Source organism: Microcaecilia unicolor, chromosome 6 (assembly GCF_901765095.1).
Source record: "Microcaecilia unicolor chromosome 6, aMicUni1.1, whole genome shotgun sequence".
NCBI classification, from domain to species: domain Eukaryota; kingdom Metazoa; phylum Chordata; class Amphibia; order Gymnophiona; family Siphonopidae; genus Microcaecilia; species Microcaecilia unicolor.
The window spans coordinates 230,268,710-230,288,960 of NC_044036.1; the positions used below are offsets into that span (position 1 = coordinate 230,268,710).

The 20,251-nt window shown below is 43.5% G+C and overlaps 1 protein-coding gene across 2 annotated transcripts in view; it reads left to right on the forward strand.

Moving 5' to 3' along the window:
* The first annotated feature begins 3,912 nt into the window (after positions 1 to 3,912).
* DPH7 (diphthamide biosynthesis 7) overlaps positions 3,913 to 20,251 on the forward strand; it is a 411,528-nt gene continuing 395,189 nt past the window's right edge. For both annotated transcript variants that reach the window (XM_030206599.1, XM_030206600.1), the window contains exons 1-2: positions 3,913 to 4,007; positions 5,509 to 5,673. In XM_030206599.1, the coding sequence (XP_030062459.1) occupies positions 5,533 to 5,673 (141 nt within the window). In that variant the 5' untranslated portion in view covers positions 3,913 to 4,007; positions 5,509 to 5,532. The remainder of the gene's footprint in view (positions 4,008 to 5,508; positions 5,674 to 20,251) is intronic.

Here is a 20,251-nt window from a genome sequence, read left to right on the forward strand (position 1 = left end):
GAATAACTTAGGAATTTGCATCCCTCCTCTGCAGTGGAGGAAAACAAATTTAGTGCAATACAATTAAGCAGCTGTGATTTGCACTGCCTATGAGACTCATAAGGTTTGCATAAAAGGCAAATGCTCATGGCTACAGGCAGCTGATATGTCCCTGAAGAAAAGCACAAACTGGACCCTTTTTTTTTTTTTTTTTCCCCGAATGCAGGGTTTGTTTAAACTGAATGTATCTGTGCAGAAGCGGGGAGGAATCAAGCTGCAACAAGCTCTCTCGGTAACTTTGACATAAGCTACAAATCTGAGTTTTAAAATCCAATGTTTTAGCTTTTGGGGTGTGGGATACCTTCTGTAGTTTTCTTTACATTCTTTAGGGACTATGGTCAGTAAATGAACACGATACCATAAATCTCACAGTAAATTACAACAGATGCACCGTGCTTTGAACCCAAGTGCAGCATGGAGCTATAAGAATACAAATATTAAATCTAATGTAATAAAAGAGAAACAAAGTGAGGCAACCCAGGCAGTTGCCTAGAAGGGCACTGGGATAGCACAAAATCCTGGTATACAAGGTATATAAAATTTGTAATAACTACACAATCCAAAACTCAGCTAAATAATTCCTATTTATTTATTTTAAACCTCAGAAAATGCCGTCATGCACCTTTCAGTAAATCACAAAGTTGAAAGTTAACATAGCGTGACAAAAACAGCTGGAGGAAAATCAAGGCTGCATTCCTGAAGGGAGGCTTTATATTTAACCTCTGTAATACTATACCCATAAGACTTAAAGAAAAGCATGAATTGTCATACCCTTTTTAACAACCAGATTCAAGAAAGATAAACAACATTATCCCCAGCAACGAAATCCTGGTGCTGCATATACAAAGCTTGCACCGTCTGCTGTAGAATACATAGTTCTCCTGTTTCAGAGAAACAAAATCTTATCTCTCTATGTAAAAGGCAACACGTCAAAACGTCATGACGTCGAGGGCGGAGCTATAACACTCGAGGGCCGAAATGCGAGGCAAACGCGAACCCCGAACAAGTAACGCAAGTAGCTCCGAGGGACGGAGGGAGGGGGCCCCTTGCTAGCGTCCGTTTCATTGCACTCAGAAACGGGCATTTTTTTTCCTAGTATCTTATAATAACTTCTAACATGATGCAACAGTTAAGTTCAAAGGGTCATATCACTCTGTTAACATGCACCCGGAGTAATTATTTCCTCGAGCCCACTCCCACCACCGGCTGTGGTCTTATGAGTGGGTCCCAAACCCCGGACTGCTTTTACTCTATAGCAGCATAAGACAACAAAAACCTGCACTCCTCAGCTGCTGAACAGTTTATCTGGTTCTCAAGCACGTTATCTAAGCACATTCCATTCTACAGCTCATGCAGCTCGTGTACACAAGGTCATGGAATCTGCAGTTCAGAGAAGCCTGAGAATCTACATTTAGTTCACCATCCTAACCTGAGTGCCAAAGGATAGGAGACAGACAGAGGGGGAAAGGGGTGGTGGAGGAGTAAGGGGTCTCGTTCCACCAGACACAAAAGGGTCAACAACCGGCCTGACCGGAATGCGGTCACCCGATCACTCAACTTTCTTTCATACGCCACAAGAAACCCTCCCGTTCGGTTTCTTCGCCAAGCCTAGTGAGTTTCGGGACCTAGTCCGTATTAGTCACTGGCTAAAAGAGGGTGATCATGCCTCTTCTTCGGTCCTTACTGGGCCGGTCACTACGTTGAGTATACTCGCCTGTTCGTCGTCGTCGTTGCAGGCCGCGCCGTCGGTGCGCTTCTCTCCGGAGTCGGAAAGGTGCCTTGCCGGAACCACGCAGCCCCCCTTCCAGTCAGCCGGAATTGATCGGCCCTCCTCCGGGAGATGGACGCTGAAATCAGCGGTGGCCACTCACCACCTTCTCGGGAGGGGGTCGATGACCCGACCCGACTGCAGTGGGGGAGGGGAAAGAATATAATCCGATTTTCCCTTTTGTAGTCACTCCTGGCTGGCTCGCCAATGAAACAGGCTAAGTGAATCAGGAGACAAAAGGCCAAATTGGTTCCAAAGCAATGCAACTTTATTGCTAGCAATGAACAGCACTGAGTTCTCTCAGGATACTGTGTGTCACAAATCATCTGACACTTACATTTATACTTCCCTGCTGGGCCTGTGCATTAGGCCCCTTATACATCACAGTGGACATGCGCAGTAAACATTTGTAGTTCTTACAGTACATACACACGTCATAATACTGAAATTATACTGGCAAGGGAAACGAAACTTAGCATCTTGTTCTACACACACACAATGCTCCTTTCTAGCAGAGGAGATAAGGTTCGTTAGGCTCAGAGATGCAGGGTGGGGGTGGCAACACCCTCCAAGGCCATCTATTCATGTGACGCCTACGTGCAGGCTGGTCTTTGTGTGCAAGCCTTATATTTCAGAAAAGGCACAGAAGGAGAGAAAATATATTTCACAGAAAAAACAAAGTTAATGGCTGCCATGCTACAAGTTACAGCTTCTTTTAGCTAAGCACAATAGATTGTCCTTTACAGCAAAATCTAACTCTAGTATAAACTGCAGCAAAACAGTAACTTATTTCAGTGTTCCAGCACATTTACACAATACAGCCTCTATGCATGGATCACGAGACTGCGCTGGCAGAGCCAGCTGCCTTCCCTGCAACCCTAAATTGCTGACTACTACTGTACAAGTTGTTATCTAGCTGCTGGTTAACAGATACATACTACTAGTAAAAGTCCAAACTGCACAGGTTTAGGTCTTAGTCTAGGCTCATTATATGAAAGCTGAGGTTTTGGTACAAAGCAAAGGTGCAAGTGTGAATGCAAAGTCCAAATAGAAAATCCTGTTAGTGCAAAAGTCCACAAAAGTCCATAGGTAGTATGCACAGAGCTTGAGGTTGTCCTGCCAGGCTAGTGATGGCCGCAGGCCGAGTACAGTAATTGCTTGTCCACTCCTACATTACTGGTGTACCATTCAGAAACTCCTAGAGTATTTAGCAGAAACAATGTGATCAAAAGTAAACTGTGTGTGATGTGGAGGGCAAACAAGAAAGCATGGGTCACGAGGGTAATTTTCATTGAGTGGATGAATGAAGTGTTTGGCCTGTGTCTGCAACTTGTTTAATGATAATGTCTTGCCCCATTTTAGGCAAATCTTAAAGAGGCGACAGAAACAAACCGCTTTGGACAGGTTTCTTGTGCGGCATGGGTCCACAGACTCTGAAGCTGCTCCTAGTGCCAAAAGACAAGAAAGGAAGTGCCCCCCCCCCCCCCAGAAGCTGGTCCTAGTGCCAAAAGAACAAGAAGGGAAGTGACCCCCCCCCCCCCCAGATAGTGTCCTTATGGAGGGGGATTCCCTTTCCAAACAATAATCTCTGCTCCTCTCTCTCCATCTTCCATACACCTGGAAGAGTCTTCAGAAAGGTAAATGCCATGTTAAATGTTCATTTATTCTATACATTAGTCTTTTTTTATTAATTTAAAAGAAAAATTGGTTGTTGCCTCGGTTTTCGTCGATAGTTTTCGGACGAATTTATCGATGAAAACCGAGGTTTCACTGTATAAGTGAGATTAAATATGGTGTACAGCGCTGCGTATGCCTTGTAGCGCTATAGAAATGATAAATAGTAAATGCTAAAACTGAGAGCGACCTAATTGGTTTCAACATTTTGACGTCACTTGATCTCCTATATATTAAACCTCCTTGGGTTAGATAGAGAAACAGGAGGCGGCATGATGTCAAACCTGAAGCCAATTATGTTAATCTCCCTTTCCCTCTCCTCTGCACAGCCGTCATCCGCGTTCACCCAAAACAAAGCAGTAAAGTATTGGTTTCATCGGTTCCCACTCTGTCTCATACAGTTACAGTTCCTGTTTCCGGCTGGACGGAAAGCTGCTTGCTGAGGGGCTAGGAGTGAACCTTGTGTCAGAGAGGGTAGGGCGCCAGAGAAGGACAGCGACGGGCGACCTTAAGCATGAGTTTAAAGGTAGGATGGGGGAAGGCGGTTGAGGTGGATTGTGCCGGATTATGACAGAGAGGAGAGCCGAAGACATGCTGGAATGGGGAGGGGAAAAATAGAGAGGAAGAGGGCAGGCAGACCACGGGGAGGGGAGAAGACTGAACGATGTGAAGAGGCGTGTGAGAGTGTGAAGGCTGTAAAATGCTTGTGACTTGGAATCTTTGCTGTTGTATCTTTTTGGCCGTCTTTGATTTAAATATTTCCCCCTGGTGTAATATCTCTGCTTAGTTTGGTGGCTGACCGATTTTAGTTGCAGCATCTGGAGAATTGCTTCTCAGTCCCCCTACTGGTTCTGGAGGCACACCCAGCCAGTTGGGTTTCAGGGTTACCGTATTGAGGAGGTCTTTTACAAAAGCTTGGCTCGAGTTATCTGCAGCAGGGCCTATAGGAATAAAATGGGCCCTGCTGCAGATAACTCGAGCTAAGCTTTAGTAAAACACCCCTGAATATGCATGAGGTAAATTTGCCTATATTGGAATCCCACTGAACATCCTAACCGTTGAGGTGAGCCTGGGATGAGCACAGGTGACCTCTAGTTGTGAAGATACAAGGGAAAAGTGAAAGAGAACAATTGGGTGTATTACTTCGATTAGAAGGGCCTTAAGTTTATCTGCTGTAAGCAGATGTCAGTATCCTAAACTTGTGTGGACTATGTGGGTGGTTTAAACGTGCCCTTTTAAATCGGATTTAGACAATAAAAACTGAATACAGTATGTGCATAGTATAGCATTGAAATACAGACGTTTATATTTTCTGAAGGACAAACAGAACTTCAGAAAGAAAAAAAAAGAACTATCTAGATCTGACAACATGGTTTCAGGGTTGAGCCTTAGCAAGAAGGTGGAGGAGTGGCCTAATGGTTAGTGCAGTGGGCTTTGATCCTGGCTACTAGGGTTGAATTCCCACTTCAACTCCTTGTGACCTTGGGCAAGTCACCTAACCCTCCATTGCCCCAGCTACAAAAACTTAGATTGGGAGCCCTCTAGAGGAAGTACCTGCATGTAATGTGTACAACACTGCATATATCTAGTAGCGCTATAGAAATGATTAGTACTAGTTAGAGGCCAGCCTAAAACTGGGATTATTGACTGAAACTCTAACCTGGATTTTGGGTATGTTTCAGTGCTGAAACTGAAATTTGGTTGGATACTAGTTTCAGGTGCCCTCTGAAGGGCTTGCTTTGAGTGATAGAGGCTTGGCTTCCTCATGGATTCTGTGGTGGAATCTAGTACTGTAATAGAGCTTTAGATATGCTTGAGTCCCTATTTACAATGTGTAGTACTATGGGGTTAGGCCTTTTTGTCCCTTTTTATAATTTATTGGCCAGAAAAATTAAGATCAGCTCCTCTTCTATATCTGGGTGTTCTATAGATAAAGGAAGATAAAGCAACATTTATTATACCTGCGTTCTGTGACTGGAGCATAAAGGTGGTAACCTGATTCTGTTGTATTGCTTCCCATGTGCCAGGTGGTAGGATGAGTGCTGACTGTCATGGCGAGGCACTGCAAGACCCAAACTCTGCAAATTATAGACACAGAATACTGTGCTGACACCACTGAGTGGTGCCCTGTGGGTGGCTGGCATAATATTTTGGCATGTGGCACTTACCAACTGAAGAAGCCGGAAAGCAAAGTGAGTATTGAAGTGATGAAGCCTAGACTTTTGATAAGAGTATGATATACATGTTAATTGATGTGAGAAAAGGAAATGAGTAGTCATACCAGCACAAGAATGAGTTCTTGCTGTCTTAGCTTGGGAACTACTTAGCTTAATGGTAGTTTGACACCAGAAGTTGGTTTCATAATATGAGATCCCAGGACTGAAAAAGAGGCCTTTTTTTTTTTGTAATACAGCAAGTATAGAAAACTGACGCCAAAGTTTGTACATTCTTTCTCATAATCTTTATGAAGGATTGTGACGCAATTAGAATAAACCACTGTGTCCTCCTGGAAGCCGTCTGTAGGGGGCAGACTGCTAAACATTGCATGTGTAATGACTTAGAACACTTAGATGTAGGTTTAAGAATGTCATCACCTGTAGTGGCATGTAGGGCAGGCACAAGGCCAAATTTAAGATTTTGGTGCTCATAAACAAAACCAGATCCCATAGAGTGAGTTAGAGGTGAGATATCAGAAATGCCAAAGATGGGAGAGCCAGGAGAGGAAGGCTATGATACCACAGCATCCTTTTAAGCAGCCCATGCACTTGGCCCTAACATAAGCAGAATGTGGCTCCTCCTTCAAAAATAAATCAAAATACATGCATATTGTGTGGGAGCCTTCTGGTAAGGTGAGCTGTGATATAGTTGTTACTGATTGATGATGCTTGGATGATCATAAAAATGAACCATCACAGTGACAACTATATCACAGCTCGCCTTATCAAAAGGCTCCCACACAATATGCATGCATTTTGATTTATGTTTGATCATTTCATTAATTTATAATCAGTTGACTTGAATGTAATTTGCACTTACATTTTGGAAGTATTTTATTAATATATGTTATGTTTTTAGTTTTTACTCCTTAAGAGGCCCATTTGTGGTTAAAATATGGACTATATTGAATGTTTGTACTAAGAAAGAAATTTTGCATGTGAGAACCATACTCTAGGATCTTCCCTTTTTTTCATTTATTTAATCATTCAGGGCTGATACCAGAGGCCAGATTCAAGGTCCCTGATTCTATCTATCTATCTATCTATCTATCTATCTATCTATTCTATCTATTCTATCTAATCTATCTAATCTATCTAATCTCAGAATGTCTATATTCCAGTAAACTTAAACTAAACTTAACCCCAACAAATCAAGGGTACGTATCTAGGAAAGGAAAGGTGAAATTCTCAAACCTACTATATATTGGTAACTCATAACTAGTGGCCTCCATTAAAATCCTGGGAGTAACTCTACAAAATGAACTCTATTTCCAGTTACATTTCTCATTATGAAATGTTTCTTTGAGAATGATCTATTCTAATTAATGCACTGGTAGTGACCCATTTTGATTACTGTAACACCTTACTTTAGTGATTCCAAAATGATGATATTAGGGGGCTACAATGAATTTAAAATGTGGCAGTAACATTTATTACAGGTGCACAAAAATTCAATTGTTATCCAACTTTTGAAAGAAGAACATTGGCTGCCAGTTTCTTAAAAAATCCTCTTTAAGATCCTGATGTTGGCACGCAAGATATATTACTCTGGGTTAGCATTATTTTATTCTCGGCTGTTTATTCCTTACACTTCTCTTAGAGCTCTTGGATCTTCCCAGCTGAATCTATTGGTAGTTCCCACTTTTAAAGGCATCAGGTTAGATCACATAAGAAATTCTGTTTTCAGCATGTTGTCCCCTACATTATGGAATATACATATATAGGTCATCAACACTTGCAAAACCATTCCAGTTTTTTCGACTGGTTGTGTTCTCCATGAATTGAAGATCTACCCAAGGGCCTAAGAACTGTAGATGTATCAAATTGTATATGCAGTTCCGAATAAGGCAAATTTTTGTAGCTGGTAAAGTAGTAGTCCTTCCAGGTTAATCAATTCTAAGTTCTTTACAACATACAACACTCCATGGTATGGCTCCTTAAGCACCAATTATTATTGGTACCACCATTGATATCAGTTTGATTTAAGAAATCCCACAATAGTTTAGAATTTTTATTTTCTATGACTTTATTCTTAAATTCATGTTCCCAATAATTTTGTCACACTTATTTTTTACATAAGTGCCAGTGAATTGATCTTGCGACTGTGTTGTGTTGTTCCTATTCATTTTGGGCAATTTTGCTGCTGCCACTGATAATGTGGACTACAGTGGCCTCTTTTCTTTGAACAGTCTATATTTGCTGTCATTTCTAATTTTTTTCCAATTTTGTCTTCATGCTAATTTTTTTCAAATTTGTCTTCATAACATTTGTTTACATTGCTTGCTTTTTGAACAGCAAAAATTACTGCTGTTTCTTTTGTTTAGACTTCTTTATCATTTCCATTTTAAGTTATCTACAATTCCTTTTATATTTTTTAAATATTGTCTACAATTTCTTCAATATTTTTAAAATATTGTCCATGCAATTGTATAATTATGGTACAACCAGAGACCCCCCCCCCCACTGGAATGGTGGCGGGCCCAGTCATAGAGCTCAGGCCATTACAGACCTTGGCTGAGTCAGAAATCTGATGGCTGACATAACTGGGAGCTTACTGGAAAAGTATGGCCTAGTTTGTAGCCCGGATTGAGGCCTAAATAAGCTAAATTAGGAAAAGTTAGGTCAATAGATATGGAAACAAAATGGAGGATTTCAGCACAAAATGGAAGCCGTATCTGTTACAAAGTGGAATTTTCTCTAATGTAAGTTAGAAAAACAAGTTGAGAAATGAGTGAGTCATGCCAGGTGCAAAGAAAATAGGGAACTAGCTGTCCAAGAGGGGAGGGAGACTTTTCTGTGAGCAGGATTGTGGTCAGCCATGGTGTGAGAAAGGAAAGGTGTAGCTGAATGCAGGGTCTTGCTTAAGATTTGTGGTCAAGTGAGCTAGAGACAAAACCATGTTAGCAAGATAAAAGCTACTCATTAGCATGAGCCAATCAGTGACAACCATGACATTAGCATAGATCCAATCATGTATATCTATTGTCATATTATCCATATCCTAAGGGCACCTATAAAAATCAGGGTATTTCCTGGTTTAAGTTAGAGAGAAGGGTTGCCACTCTCTCTCTCCAAGGGAAACCAATGTGTCCAGCAGAATTGACAAATTACCTAATTGCTTTCCCTTGTAAAACCTTTAATTGGTAAAAGAAATTATAAAAGATTAGGAACTAATTAACACCTGTTTGCAGCCGGATTATTATATTCCTATAACTAATTGATTGTACGTGCCTGTTGTCAATCACTGATTTGACTTGTACCTTGGCAAATAAACTCCTCATTCCAAATGATGATTTGTGGACTTCACTTTATGATCAGAGGCTGTAAGTATAAATGCTTTTGCTGTAGCAGGCTATCTTTCGCTGCATTGTATAACCTGTGACATAAATCCAGTTTGTCATAAGGCTGGTATCTTTTCCTTAGACCTAACGTCTCTCTTAGTGGCAATTCCTTTTAGAACTTCACAACTTCTTGATTACGCCAGTACTAGTGCTATTTAGAGATGGAGTCAGATTTAAGGTCACTCCAGCCTTCTTGGGGGTCTCTGAACCCTATAGTAAAACACAATTTTTTTTCCAGTTTTCTAATAAACAAAAGACATTAGAAAACTGGAAAAAAACAAAAACAAAATTGCATGTCCACCTACCAGCAGGGGGAGATAGAGAACACTGAAAACCATAGTGCCTCTAGGATGGCTAGCTCCATCTGCCTCTCAGTATTTTGAAGCTTCCAAAGTAGTGTTAAACCGCAAAGTAGCATAACATGAACTTTCCTCACAGCGAACGAACACCCCAGAACAGGAGCAATAACACAAAGGAGGGACTAACTCAACCTCCTGTAGTAGAACAGCAATCCTGAAGACTGTTTTCCAACTTCTCCCAATGAGGGAACATGTCTGCAGGAAAAACTGAACACAAAACAGAGTCAATCAGGGAGGGATCATGGATTGACTAAAGGAAAGAAAATTACCAAGGTAAGAACCTAATTTTCCCTTCCTTGTCATCAGCAGCAGATGAATCCATTACGAATGGGATGTATCAAAGCAATCCCTAGATAGGGTGGGAACAAGCCACACCACGAGCAAGCACTTGTGCTCCAAAAAGCGCGTCCCTCCTGGCAGCCACATTCAGCCTGTAATGACGGGCAAAAGAGAGCTTAGAAGCCCAAGTAGCTGCACTACATATCTCTTGAAGAGAGAGTGCTCCCGTCTCAGCCCAAGAGGAAGAAATCGCTCTTGTGGAATGTGCCTTAAAGGCGTCAGACAGGCCGGCCAGATAACAGATATGCAGAAAAAATGGCTTCCTTAAGCCAACGGACTATAGTGGCTTTAGACGCTGGAGACCCTCTGCAAGGACCTGACAATCATTAGGCACGTAGATAGCTGGATGGCTGGTGGACGTGAGGATCGCTTGGTAACTTTCCTGCCTGGTGCGAAAGTGGTGGACCTCACGCGGCACCTAAACAAGATTCTAGATAGTGCTGGGGAGGAGCCGGCCGTCTTGGTACACGTGGGTACCAGCGACATAGGAAAATATGGGAGAGAGGTTCTGGAAGCCAAATTTAGGCTTTTAGGAAGGAAGCTCAAATCCAGATCCTCTAGGGTAGCATTTTCTGAAATACTACCTGTTCCACGCGCAGGGCCCAAGTGACAGGCAGAGATCCAGAGTCTCAATGCGTGGATGAGACGATGGTGCTGGGATGAGGGTTTTGGATTTGTTAGGAACTGGGCAGCATTCTGTGGAAGGGAGAGCCTATTCTGATCTGTTGGGCTTCACCTTAACCAGGGTGGGACCGGGCTGCTGGCGTCAACATTTAAAAAAGAACTAGATCAGCTTTTAAACTAGAAGCAGGGGGAAGGCCGACAGTCGCTCAAAAGTGCATGGTTCAGGATAAGGTTTCTTTTGAGGATATCACCCAAACAGGGAAGAAAACGTTCCTTATAGGTAAGGATGTCAAAGAGACCATAGTGGATCAGATGGCCTTAAGTAAAAATAACAACCAGGCAGAAGATAACATATTAATAATGCCATGTATTAAACGTGATATAAAACTGAGCAACAAGCGTGCATTGAAATGTCTATACACAAATGCAAGAAGCCTGAGACATAAAATGGGAGAGCTGGAATACATTGCACACAATGAAAAATTGGATATTATGGGCATCTCTGAGACCTGGTGGAAGGAAGATAATCAGTGGGACACAGTGATATCGGGCTGCAAATTATATCGTAGTGATAGGGTAGATAGGACTGGAGGAGGGGTAGCACTGTATATTAATGAGAACCTTGACTCTTGATAGGCTGCAAATATTGCAGGATACAAAACCACTATTGGAATCTTTGTGGATCGAAATACCACGTGAAAAGGGAAAAAGAAATGGTGATAGGTGTGTACTACCGTGCGCCTGGACAGGACGAGCAGACAGACGCAGCAATGTCAAAGGAAATTAGGGAAGCAAATAATAATGGGTGATTTCAATTATCCGGATATAGACTGGGTTAATGTAACATCGGTACACGCCAGGGAGATAAAATTTCTTGATGAAATCAAGGACAGCTTCATGGAACAGCTGGTTCAGGAGCCGACAAGAGAAGGAAAAATACTAGACTTAAGTCATTAGTGGAGCTCATGATCTAGTGCGGGGAGTAACGGTGCGAGGGCCACTTGATAACAGTGATCATAATATGATCAGTTTTGATATTGGCATTATAAGTACATACGTAATGCCACACTGGGAAAAGACCAAGGGTCCATCGAGCCCAGCATCCTGTCCACGACAGCGGCCAATCCAGGCCAAGGGCACCTGGCAAGCTTCCCAAATGTACAAACATTCTATACATGTTATTCCTGGAATTGTGGATTTTTCCCCAAGTCCATTTAGCAGCAGCTTATGGACTTGTCCCCTAGGAAACCGTCCAACCCCCCTTTAAACTCCGCCAAGCTAACCGCCTTCACCACATTCTCCGGCAACGAATTCCAGAGTTTAATTACGCATTGGGTGAAGAAAAATTTTCTCCGATTTGTTTTAAATTTACTACACTAGTTTCATCGCATGCCCCCTAGTCCTAGTATTTTTGGAAAGCGAGAACAGACGCTTCACATCCACCTGTTCCACTCCACTCATCATTTTATATACCTCTATCATGTCTCCCCTCAGCCGTCTCTTCTCCAAGCTGAAAAGCCCTAGCCTCCTTAGTCTTTCTTCATAGGGAAGTCGTCCCATCCCTGCTATCATTGAAGCAAGTGAACTTAGGAAATCAAATACACTAGCGTTCAACTTTAGAAAAGATGATTACGATAAAATGAGAAAAAAGGTGAAAAAAGACTGAAAGGAGCAGCTCACAGGGTAAAAAACTTGCATCAGGCGTGGATGCTGTTCAAAAACACCATCCTAGAGGTACAGGAGAAATATATTCTGCGTATTAGAAAAAGAGGAAAAAAGACCAAACGTCAGTCTACGTGACTAAACTGTAAGGTAAAGGAAGCCATTAGAGCCAAAAAAACAGTCCTTCAGGAAGTGGGGAAGAGAGCCAACTTAAAATAACAAGATAAAACATAAGGAATGCTAAGCCAAATGTAAAGCGGAGATAAGGAGGGCAAAAAAGGACTTTGAAAAAAAGTTAGCGTTAGAAGTGAAAATACATAGTAAAAATTTTTTTAGATACATTAAAAGCAGGAAGCCAGCTAAAGAATCAGTTAGGCTGTTGGACAAAAATGGTGTTAAAGGGGCGATCAGGGAAGACAAAGCCGTAGCGGAGAAATTAAATGAATTCTTTGCTTCGGTCTTTACCGAGGAGGATTTGGGTGGGACACTGGTGCCAGAAAGGGTATTTGAAGCGGGCGAGTCAGAGAAACTAAATGAATTCTCTGTAAACTGAGGAGTAGTAAATCACCTGAACCGGATGGTATTCATCCCAGAGTATTAGAACTGAAAAATCAACTTGTAGAGCTACTATTAGAAATATGCAATCTAACACAGAGACTCCTCTATTCTCCCAACGTGCAAAACTCGCATTTTCCCTCCCCGGAGAAAAGTGTACATTACCTCTAAGTGGAATTTGATCTGAAATGTCATACCTGCCTCCCAATTTACCTACCAGAAACCTCCAAGCGAACTGCAGTGTTCTAAATACCCCACTGTTTTGTATCTCTTTCGGGAGGAAATCCTGTGAACAATGTAATACTACTACTTAACATTTCTAGAGCGCTACTAGGTTTACGCAACGCTGTACAGTTTAACAAAAAAGGACAGTCCCTGCTCTCAAAGGAGCTTACAATCTAAAGGACGAAATGTCAAGAGAGTTCACATGCCATGGAGCATAGAAAGCTGCTTCATATTCCCGAGGAGTGAAGCCCCCTTCCTCTAAAATCCAATCTCCCAGGTGGCGAAGCAAGTATGCATAGTATAAAACAATATATCAGGGAGTCCCAACCCTCCATATTTCCAGGACCCTAATAACTGCTTAAATGGCATTCTAGGTTTCTTCCCTCCCCAACAAAAATAGGATAGCATCCTCTGCAGCGCCCGAAGATCCTTTTTCAATAACTTAATTGGGATGATTTGAAGAACATATAACCACTAGTAAAAAAGGCCCCTTTTCTGACCGCAATGAAATGGGTGCTAGCAAGGTTTTCCTCGGAGTGTGTATGTTTGAGAGAGTGTGTGTGAGAGTGAATGTGTGAGTGTGTGTGTGACAGAGAGAGAGTGAGAGTGGGTGCGAGTGTGTGTGTGATAATGAGAGTATGTGCCAGGGTCCCCCCTTCCTCCCAGTGCCAGGGTATTCCCCCCCACCCCCCGGTCTGTGTCACAGTTGCAGGTTTCCCCCCCTCCCTCCCTCCCTCCCTTTTTCGCTCCCTTCCTATCCCAGTGAATACATTTGTTGTCTGAGCATTTTGTTTTTTGTTCTATTGGAATCAGATAGTGTCAAGTGTAGGTGGAACAGACTCATGTATACTGCAGCATATTTCTTGAGACAATAATTTGTAAAATTCAGCTGTAAATCCATCTGGTCTTGGTGCCTTATAAAGTTTACTTTGTTGAATTACCAGAGCCACCTCGTCCTCTGTAATCGGCCCATTTAGTTTGCTCCCCTCCCTCTCGCTTAACTTTGTATTTGGACAATTTGCAATTGCCAAGGTGCCATCCATAGGCTGCTCCAATGGATGTCCATATAATTGCTGGTAATATTTATGGAACACAGATGCAATCTCCTTATCTTTATGCACCAATACCCCATCCTCCCTTTCTATTTGAACAATTGTACGAGATCCTCCCGCTTGTTTAATCAGATGAGATATGACCTTCCCTGACTTATTCGCTTGTAGAAATAGCTGATATTTCATTGCTCTCTCATGCAAAAGCTCATTCAAAGTTGATTGCAGAGCAAGCAATGAGCCACAAGTTTGGGCCGTCGGGAATCTACCATATTGCATTCTGAGTTTAGTTAGCTGGTTTTCCAGCCGTAAAATCTCTCTCTCTTGATTTCTTCTTGAAGGCCGAATAAGCCATAATTTCCCCCCTCAGTACAGCCTTGGCCGCCTCCCAATACAATACTGGTTGATTTTTAAATTCTACATTATGAAATTGATAGTCTGCCCATTTCCTCAATAGTTGCTCTCTACATTTGGAATTCCAATACAATTTCTTTTTTTTTTTTTTTTAATTTTTAGAAGATTTTATTGAACATTGACAAATGTACCAACATCAGAAGAAACCATCAAACAAAATCAGTGCATGAGATCCAACAACATATCTCCTCAGCCAGAAGAAAATATTTGGCAACAAGTGTCAACAAGATACATTAAACAAACAGTATCTTCAACTTTTTCAACAGTTTTAGGAATATCCCCACAACCCTTGCCCACAAAATCCACCCCCCACTCCCCCCAGAGCAACAGAACCCCACTGACCTAATCATCTCCTCATTCCCCCACCTCCCCAACTCCGCCCCGCCGAGCCCATTAATAAGAACAGTTCTTCAGGAAGGGCTCCCACAAGATCTACTACTACTATTAAACATTTCTATAGCGCTACTAGACTTACGCAGCGCTGTACAAATTAACATGAAAAGACAGTCCCTGCTCAACAGATCTCCCACTTCGCCACAGTACGACTTTGCTCAGAGCGAAGTCTCTTCCGCTCACAAATATACCACAGCTTGTTCAGCCAACGCACTTTTGAAGGGACCTCGGGAGACTTCCAATATGTTGCCAACACCACTCTCGCCGCCAACATGGCCTGCCTGGTCAATAGCCCCTGAGATTTGGTAAGGCCTGGTGGTTTTTTAGAAAAAAGAAAATATTCCGGAGACCACTTAACAGGCCTCCGGAACCAGCGTTGTAATCTATATTGGATAGATTTCCAATATGCCCTAGCTTTTGGGCAAGACCACCAAATATGACCCATAGTTCCTCTCTGGCCACATCCTTGCCAACACAAGGGAGATGCATCCGGGAACATGTGGTGCAGCCTCGCAGGTGTCAAGTACCATCTATAAAGCACTTTTAGCAAGTTTTCCTGAAAGGGAACAGCTATCGATACCCTCGCCCAGCCATTCTCCCATACCGACCAATCAGCCTCGTCAAAGGTAACCCCTAGCTCTTGATGCCAGCGCTCCCTATGAAGTAAGCTAGGACGAAGTTGCTGACTCAGGTGAGAATAAAGACAAGTAATGAGACCTCTGGTAGTCCGGGAATCTTCGCAAAGATCTTCAAGAAAAGAATCTTCTCGCAATATTATTGAGCGAATCTCTCGAGAAGACAGAAAATGTCGTAACTGTGTATACGCAAACCGGTCTTGGGGCAGAAGCGAAAACTGTTCCCTGAGAGAGTCAAATGAAATCAAGCAATCATCCTCAAAAAGCTGGCCCCAAGACACCAGTCCCAGGGAGGCCCATCGAGTAAAAGGCCCAGACTGAAGCCCAGGAGAAAAAAGAGGGTTATTAGCTATAGGCGAGAACCGAGAAAGCCTCCCCACAGGCTTAGTGAAAAGGCCATCCCAGTAATGAAAGGTGGACACGATGGAGGGACTCAGATCACCGCCCAAGCCTCTAAACCTATTAGGAAGCCATAGCAAGGAGCGAAGAGAGCGAGGCCCTATCTCGGCCTGCTCCAAATGTACCCACAACTTTTGAGGGTGGGCCTGAAACCACTCAAGGGCCGATCGCGCCTGAGCAGCCTTGTAATACCACAAAATGTTAGGAACGCCCAACCCTCCCTTCTTCCGTGCCCCATACAGCAACGCCCGAGGCAGGCGTGGGCGCTTATTAGACCAGACAAACCGAATCAAGCGATCCTGCAACTTGGATAAATAGCTCCTGGAAATCCGCAACGGTAATACCTGAAAGATATATAATAATCTAGGCAACACATTCATCTTTAGCGAAGCAATCCTGCCTAACCAGGATAAATCAATATTCTCCCACCTATCCAGATCCTTATAGATGGATTTCAACAAAGGAGGGTAATTGGCCGAGAACAAATCCTCAAGCCCAGGCGTAATGGTAACCCCCAAGTATTTGAGTCCTTTTGTAACCCAACGAAAAGAAAAATTGGCTTTTAAAGAGTCCAAAACCGGAGACGCAATCCCCATAGCCAAGGCCTCAGATTTACCCAAATTTAATTTAAACCCCGAAACCTTGGAATAAGCGCACAACTTCTGCATAAGGTTCGGGAGGGAAAGCAAGGACCTAGTCAAAGAGAGCAAGACGTCATCCGCGAAAAGGGCTAGTTTATACTCCTGATGCCCCACCACAATTCCTGTTATGTTGGGATCCAAACGGATAGAAACCGCCAGAGGCTCCATCACCAAAGCGAACAACATCGGGGATAATGGGCACCCCTGTCGAGTACCGCGGTAGAGTGAAAACCCCTGCGAATTGCCACCGTTTATACGGACACACGCGCTCGGGAGATGATAAAGAGCCTCCACCCACCTACGAAACCCCGGCCCCACCCCAAACCTATCTAAAACCTGGAGCATGAAAGGCCAATGAACGCGGTCATCCAGGCATCCAGGCCCAACAGGCAGACCGGGAGTTTATTCTTCTTTGATATATGGATCAGATGGACCATACGACGAACATTATCCATAGCTTGCCTGTTAGGGATAAAGCCGGCCTGATCTGGATGTATTAAATAGGGCAAGACCTTTGCTAGTCGGTTGGCTAACACCTTCGCTATGATCTTTACGTCGGAGTTTAATATAGAAATTGGGCGGTAGGATGCACATTCCGTCTTGTCCTTACCAGGCTTTGGAAGTACCGCAATCCAAGCTTCCCGCATGGAAGAAGGAAAGTCCTCTCCCGTTAAAACTGCATTAATAAGCTCGGTCAGCAGAGGGGCCAACTCCCCCCCGAAAGGTCTTGTAAAATTCGTTAGGCAGGCCGTCGAGACCCAGTGATTTCCCTGATGGCAAAGCTTTAATAACCCGCGATACTTCCTCCACAGTGACCTGACCATCCAAACCTTCTTGCTGAGCCACAGATAGTTGTGGAAGGGAATGGGCCAAGAGAAAGTTACTCATCTCCATAGACGGATTAATATCGGAGGAGTACAGCTCTTGGTAGAACTCCTGGAAGCGCTGACGTATCTTTCCCGAGGAAGAAACATATCCACCCCTGCCATCCCCAACTTTCAAAATAGTACGATCGATTTTTCGCTGTGCCAACTTGATTGCTAAAGCCCTACTGGGTTTGTTGGCCTGAACGTATTGGGAGCACTGATACCTGGCGTTAACAAATTGCAATTGAGTGGAATAAATATGATCTAATTTTAAACGAAGACCCTGAATCTCTCTTAAAGTATCTACCGAATGTGAAGTCTTGTGCTGGTCTGTAAGAGCTGATAAACGGGACAAGCACCCCGCCACCTCAGCCCGCTGTTGCCTAGCCCTAGAGCTAGCCTTCTGCAAGAAATGACCCAGTGAAACAGCCTTCAAGGCGTCCTAGACCACTCAATACCAAAAAGACCACTCTAGCAAAAAAATGACTAACTAGTGCTTATTTTTTAAAAAAAATGGAGAAAAAAACCCTCAGAAACCATAGGCCAAATTGCCTAGAGGTTTAGAGCGTGGTTAGGACTGATCTTACATCAACTTGTAACACACGCTACAGTTCAATCATTGGGCCAAAAAACTCCATTTTGAAAAAAGGGCTCAGAGAATTTTTAATCGCCTCTATATTATATTATTGATAAAATACATTTCTTTCAATAAGTTCATAAACAGAGATTCAAAATCATTCAAATGCTTTTTCAAAAGATTATCGCATCAGCATATCAGAAAAAATAACACTTAGCTTTTTAATGTGTTAGAACCAGGCACTCATCGCTATCCGAAAGAGTGCAAGTACCAATGTCTGCCTCCCATCCAGCATGAGTTAATGAAATGTCCAGCAACACGTAATCAATTCGCGAATAAGTATCGTGGGAATGGGAAAAAAACGAGTAGTCCCGAACTCGTGGATGTACGACCCGCCATGCATCAACTACTCCAATATCTCGCACAAACTGATTAAAGGCTTTAGATAATTGACTATCCACTGCAGATGGCTGACCCGACCTATCAAGGTCCGGATGTAAAGTAGCATTAAAGTCCCCCCCAGCAATCAACTTACCCGAAGGACAAGAAATGATACGACCCACTATCTTCTTGAAAAATCCTACTTGTCCCTCGTTCGGAGCATAATGAAACCAGATTAAGAGCCTCATTGTCAATTGTAAGATGTAAAGACAAAAATCGCCCCTCTGTATCCCTCTGCACCTTGCCCACTTGAACCTGCAGAGACGAATGTAACAATATCGCAACACCCCTTTTTTTAGAGCCATCAGAGGCAGAAGCACAAAAAACAGTCGGGTAATGAGGCGAGGTCAGGAACCGCTCATGATCCCTTCGCAGATGAGTCTCCTGGAGGAACACCACATGGGATCCCAGATGCACCAATTCCCTAAAAACTTTTTGGCGCTTTTGAGGCGAGTTAAGGCCTTTGACGTTATAAGACAAAAACTTTAAAGCTTTACTCATGAGTATGTTCTACTCGCTGCCAAGCAAAGCAACTGTAAAGAACATGTGGAACTAGCAGAGTGAGAGCAATAGGGACAGTGTGAGCCCCCCGGACCCAGCCAAAACAAAGCCTCCGACGAGGAGGAATCCCCCCCACCCGCCTTCTCCCCGCATTTTGCCATACCCCCTTCCCCCCCCCCCCCCCCCCCCCCCCCCCCACTGACCACTACCACTAGGCTGAGAACCCAACTTGTCCTCCTGCCTAGGAAAATGGAGCAAGGAGCCACAGTACCCCAAAGCACACTTAAACCGCCCCCCACTCACCCCCGCATATCTTACACTTAAACCGCCTCACACACACCAATCCTAACATTTAAGCTAACACATCCTTAAAATCTCACTCAACATCTTCCCCATAACTTGTACTTCAAGCCCACTCTATCACAGAAATCAAGTAAAGTATTAAAACCCCACTCACTCCACACAAGCCCCCTCCCTCCTATAAAGCTATCTAAACAAACAGTCTCCCATACCCCTTCTTACCCCTACCACGAACATATCTAAAACATTGTGAGAGCATCAAGCAAAAAAAAAGGGAAGGGGGGGGGGGGGGAAACAACATAGGATAAGTCCAAATGTTGGAGCACCCACAAGCCTTGCTAACAGAAAAGTCACAGAATAAAGAACTTCAGATTGATAGTACTGTTCACTTCCCCCTGCGAGAAACACGTTTCCATCGTTTCAATTTCTCCCTGGTATCAGACGCGAGTTCCACAGGAGGTGAGGTATGCTGCGTCAAACCTGCTTCGTGTAGCTTCTTCCAGGCCTCCGCCAAATGTCTCACCCGACATGCTGCACCTTTAACAGTAAAACAGAGCGCGAAGGGGAAAGCCCAACGATAGATCTTTTCTTTAATTAGAATATCGAGTGCTGGCTTCATAGCTCTTCTTTGCGCCAGCGTGAATAGCGAGAGGTCTTGGAACACCCCCACACGAGCCTCGTTATATTCCACTGTGCCCAACTGACGAGCACTTTGCAAAACTTTTTCTTTAAAAGTATATGAAGCAAATCTGGCAATTATGTCGCGAGGGCGATTGTCCAGTTGTTTTTTCAAGGCCCTATGTGCACGTTCTATAACAATTTCACGAGGATCCAGCTCGGCTCCCATCAGCTTACCACACAAAAGACTCACAATGGCGGGAACGTCTTCGCCGTCTCGCGCCTCCGGAACTCCTCTAAAACGGAGATTCTTGCGGCGACCACAATTCTCCAGATCGTCGATCTTATACTGAAGATCGTCGCAAACTGCAAACACCTGGGTAAGCCTTGTTTCCGCCGTACTAAGCTGCTCCCCTTGGTCATCAAAGCGAGCCTCCAATTCTTCTACTCTGCCTCCAAGCTCGCGAATATCGGCATTCATGACATCGATCCTTTCCAGGATCTCCTCCTTAGAAGATTGTATTTCTGCCCGGATTCGCTTCCAAGCTTTTCGCCAAGCTATGGGAAGCTCGATGTTTGGGACTCTGCTCCCGCTGTTCTGCAAGAGAAAGTGCC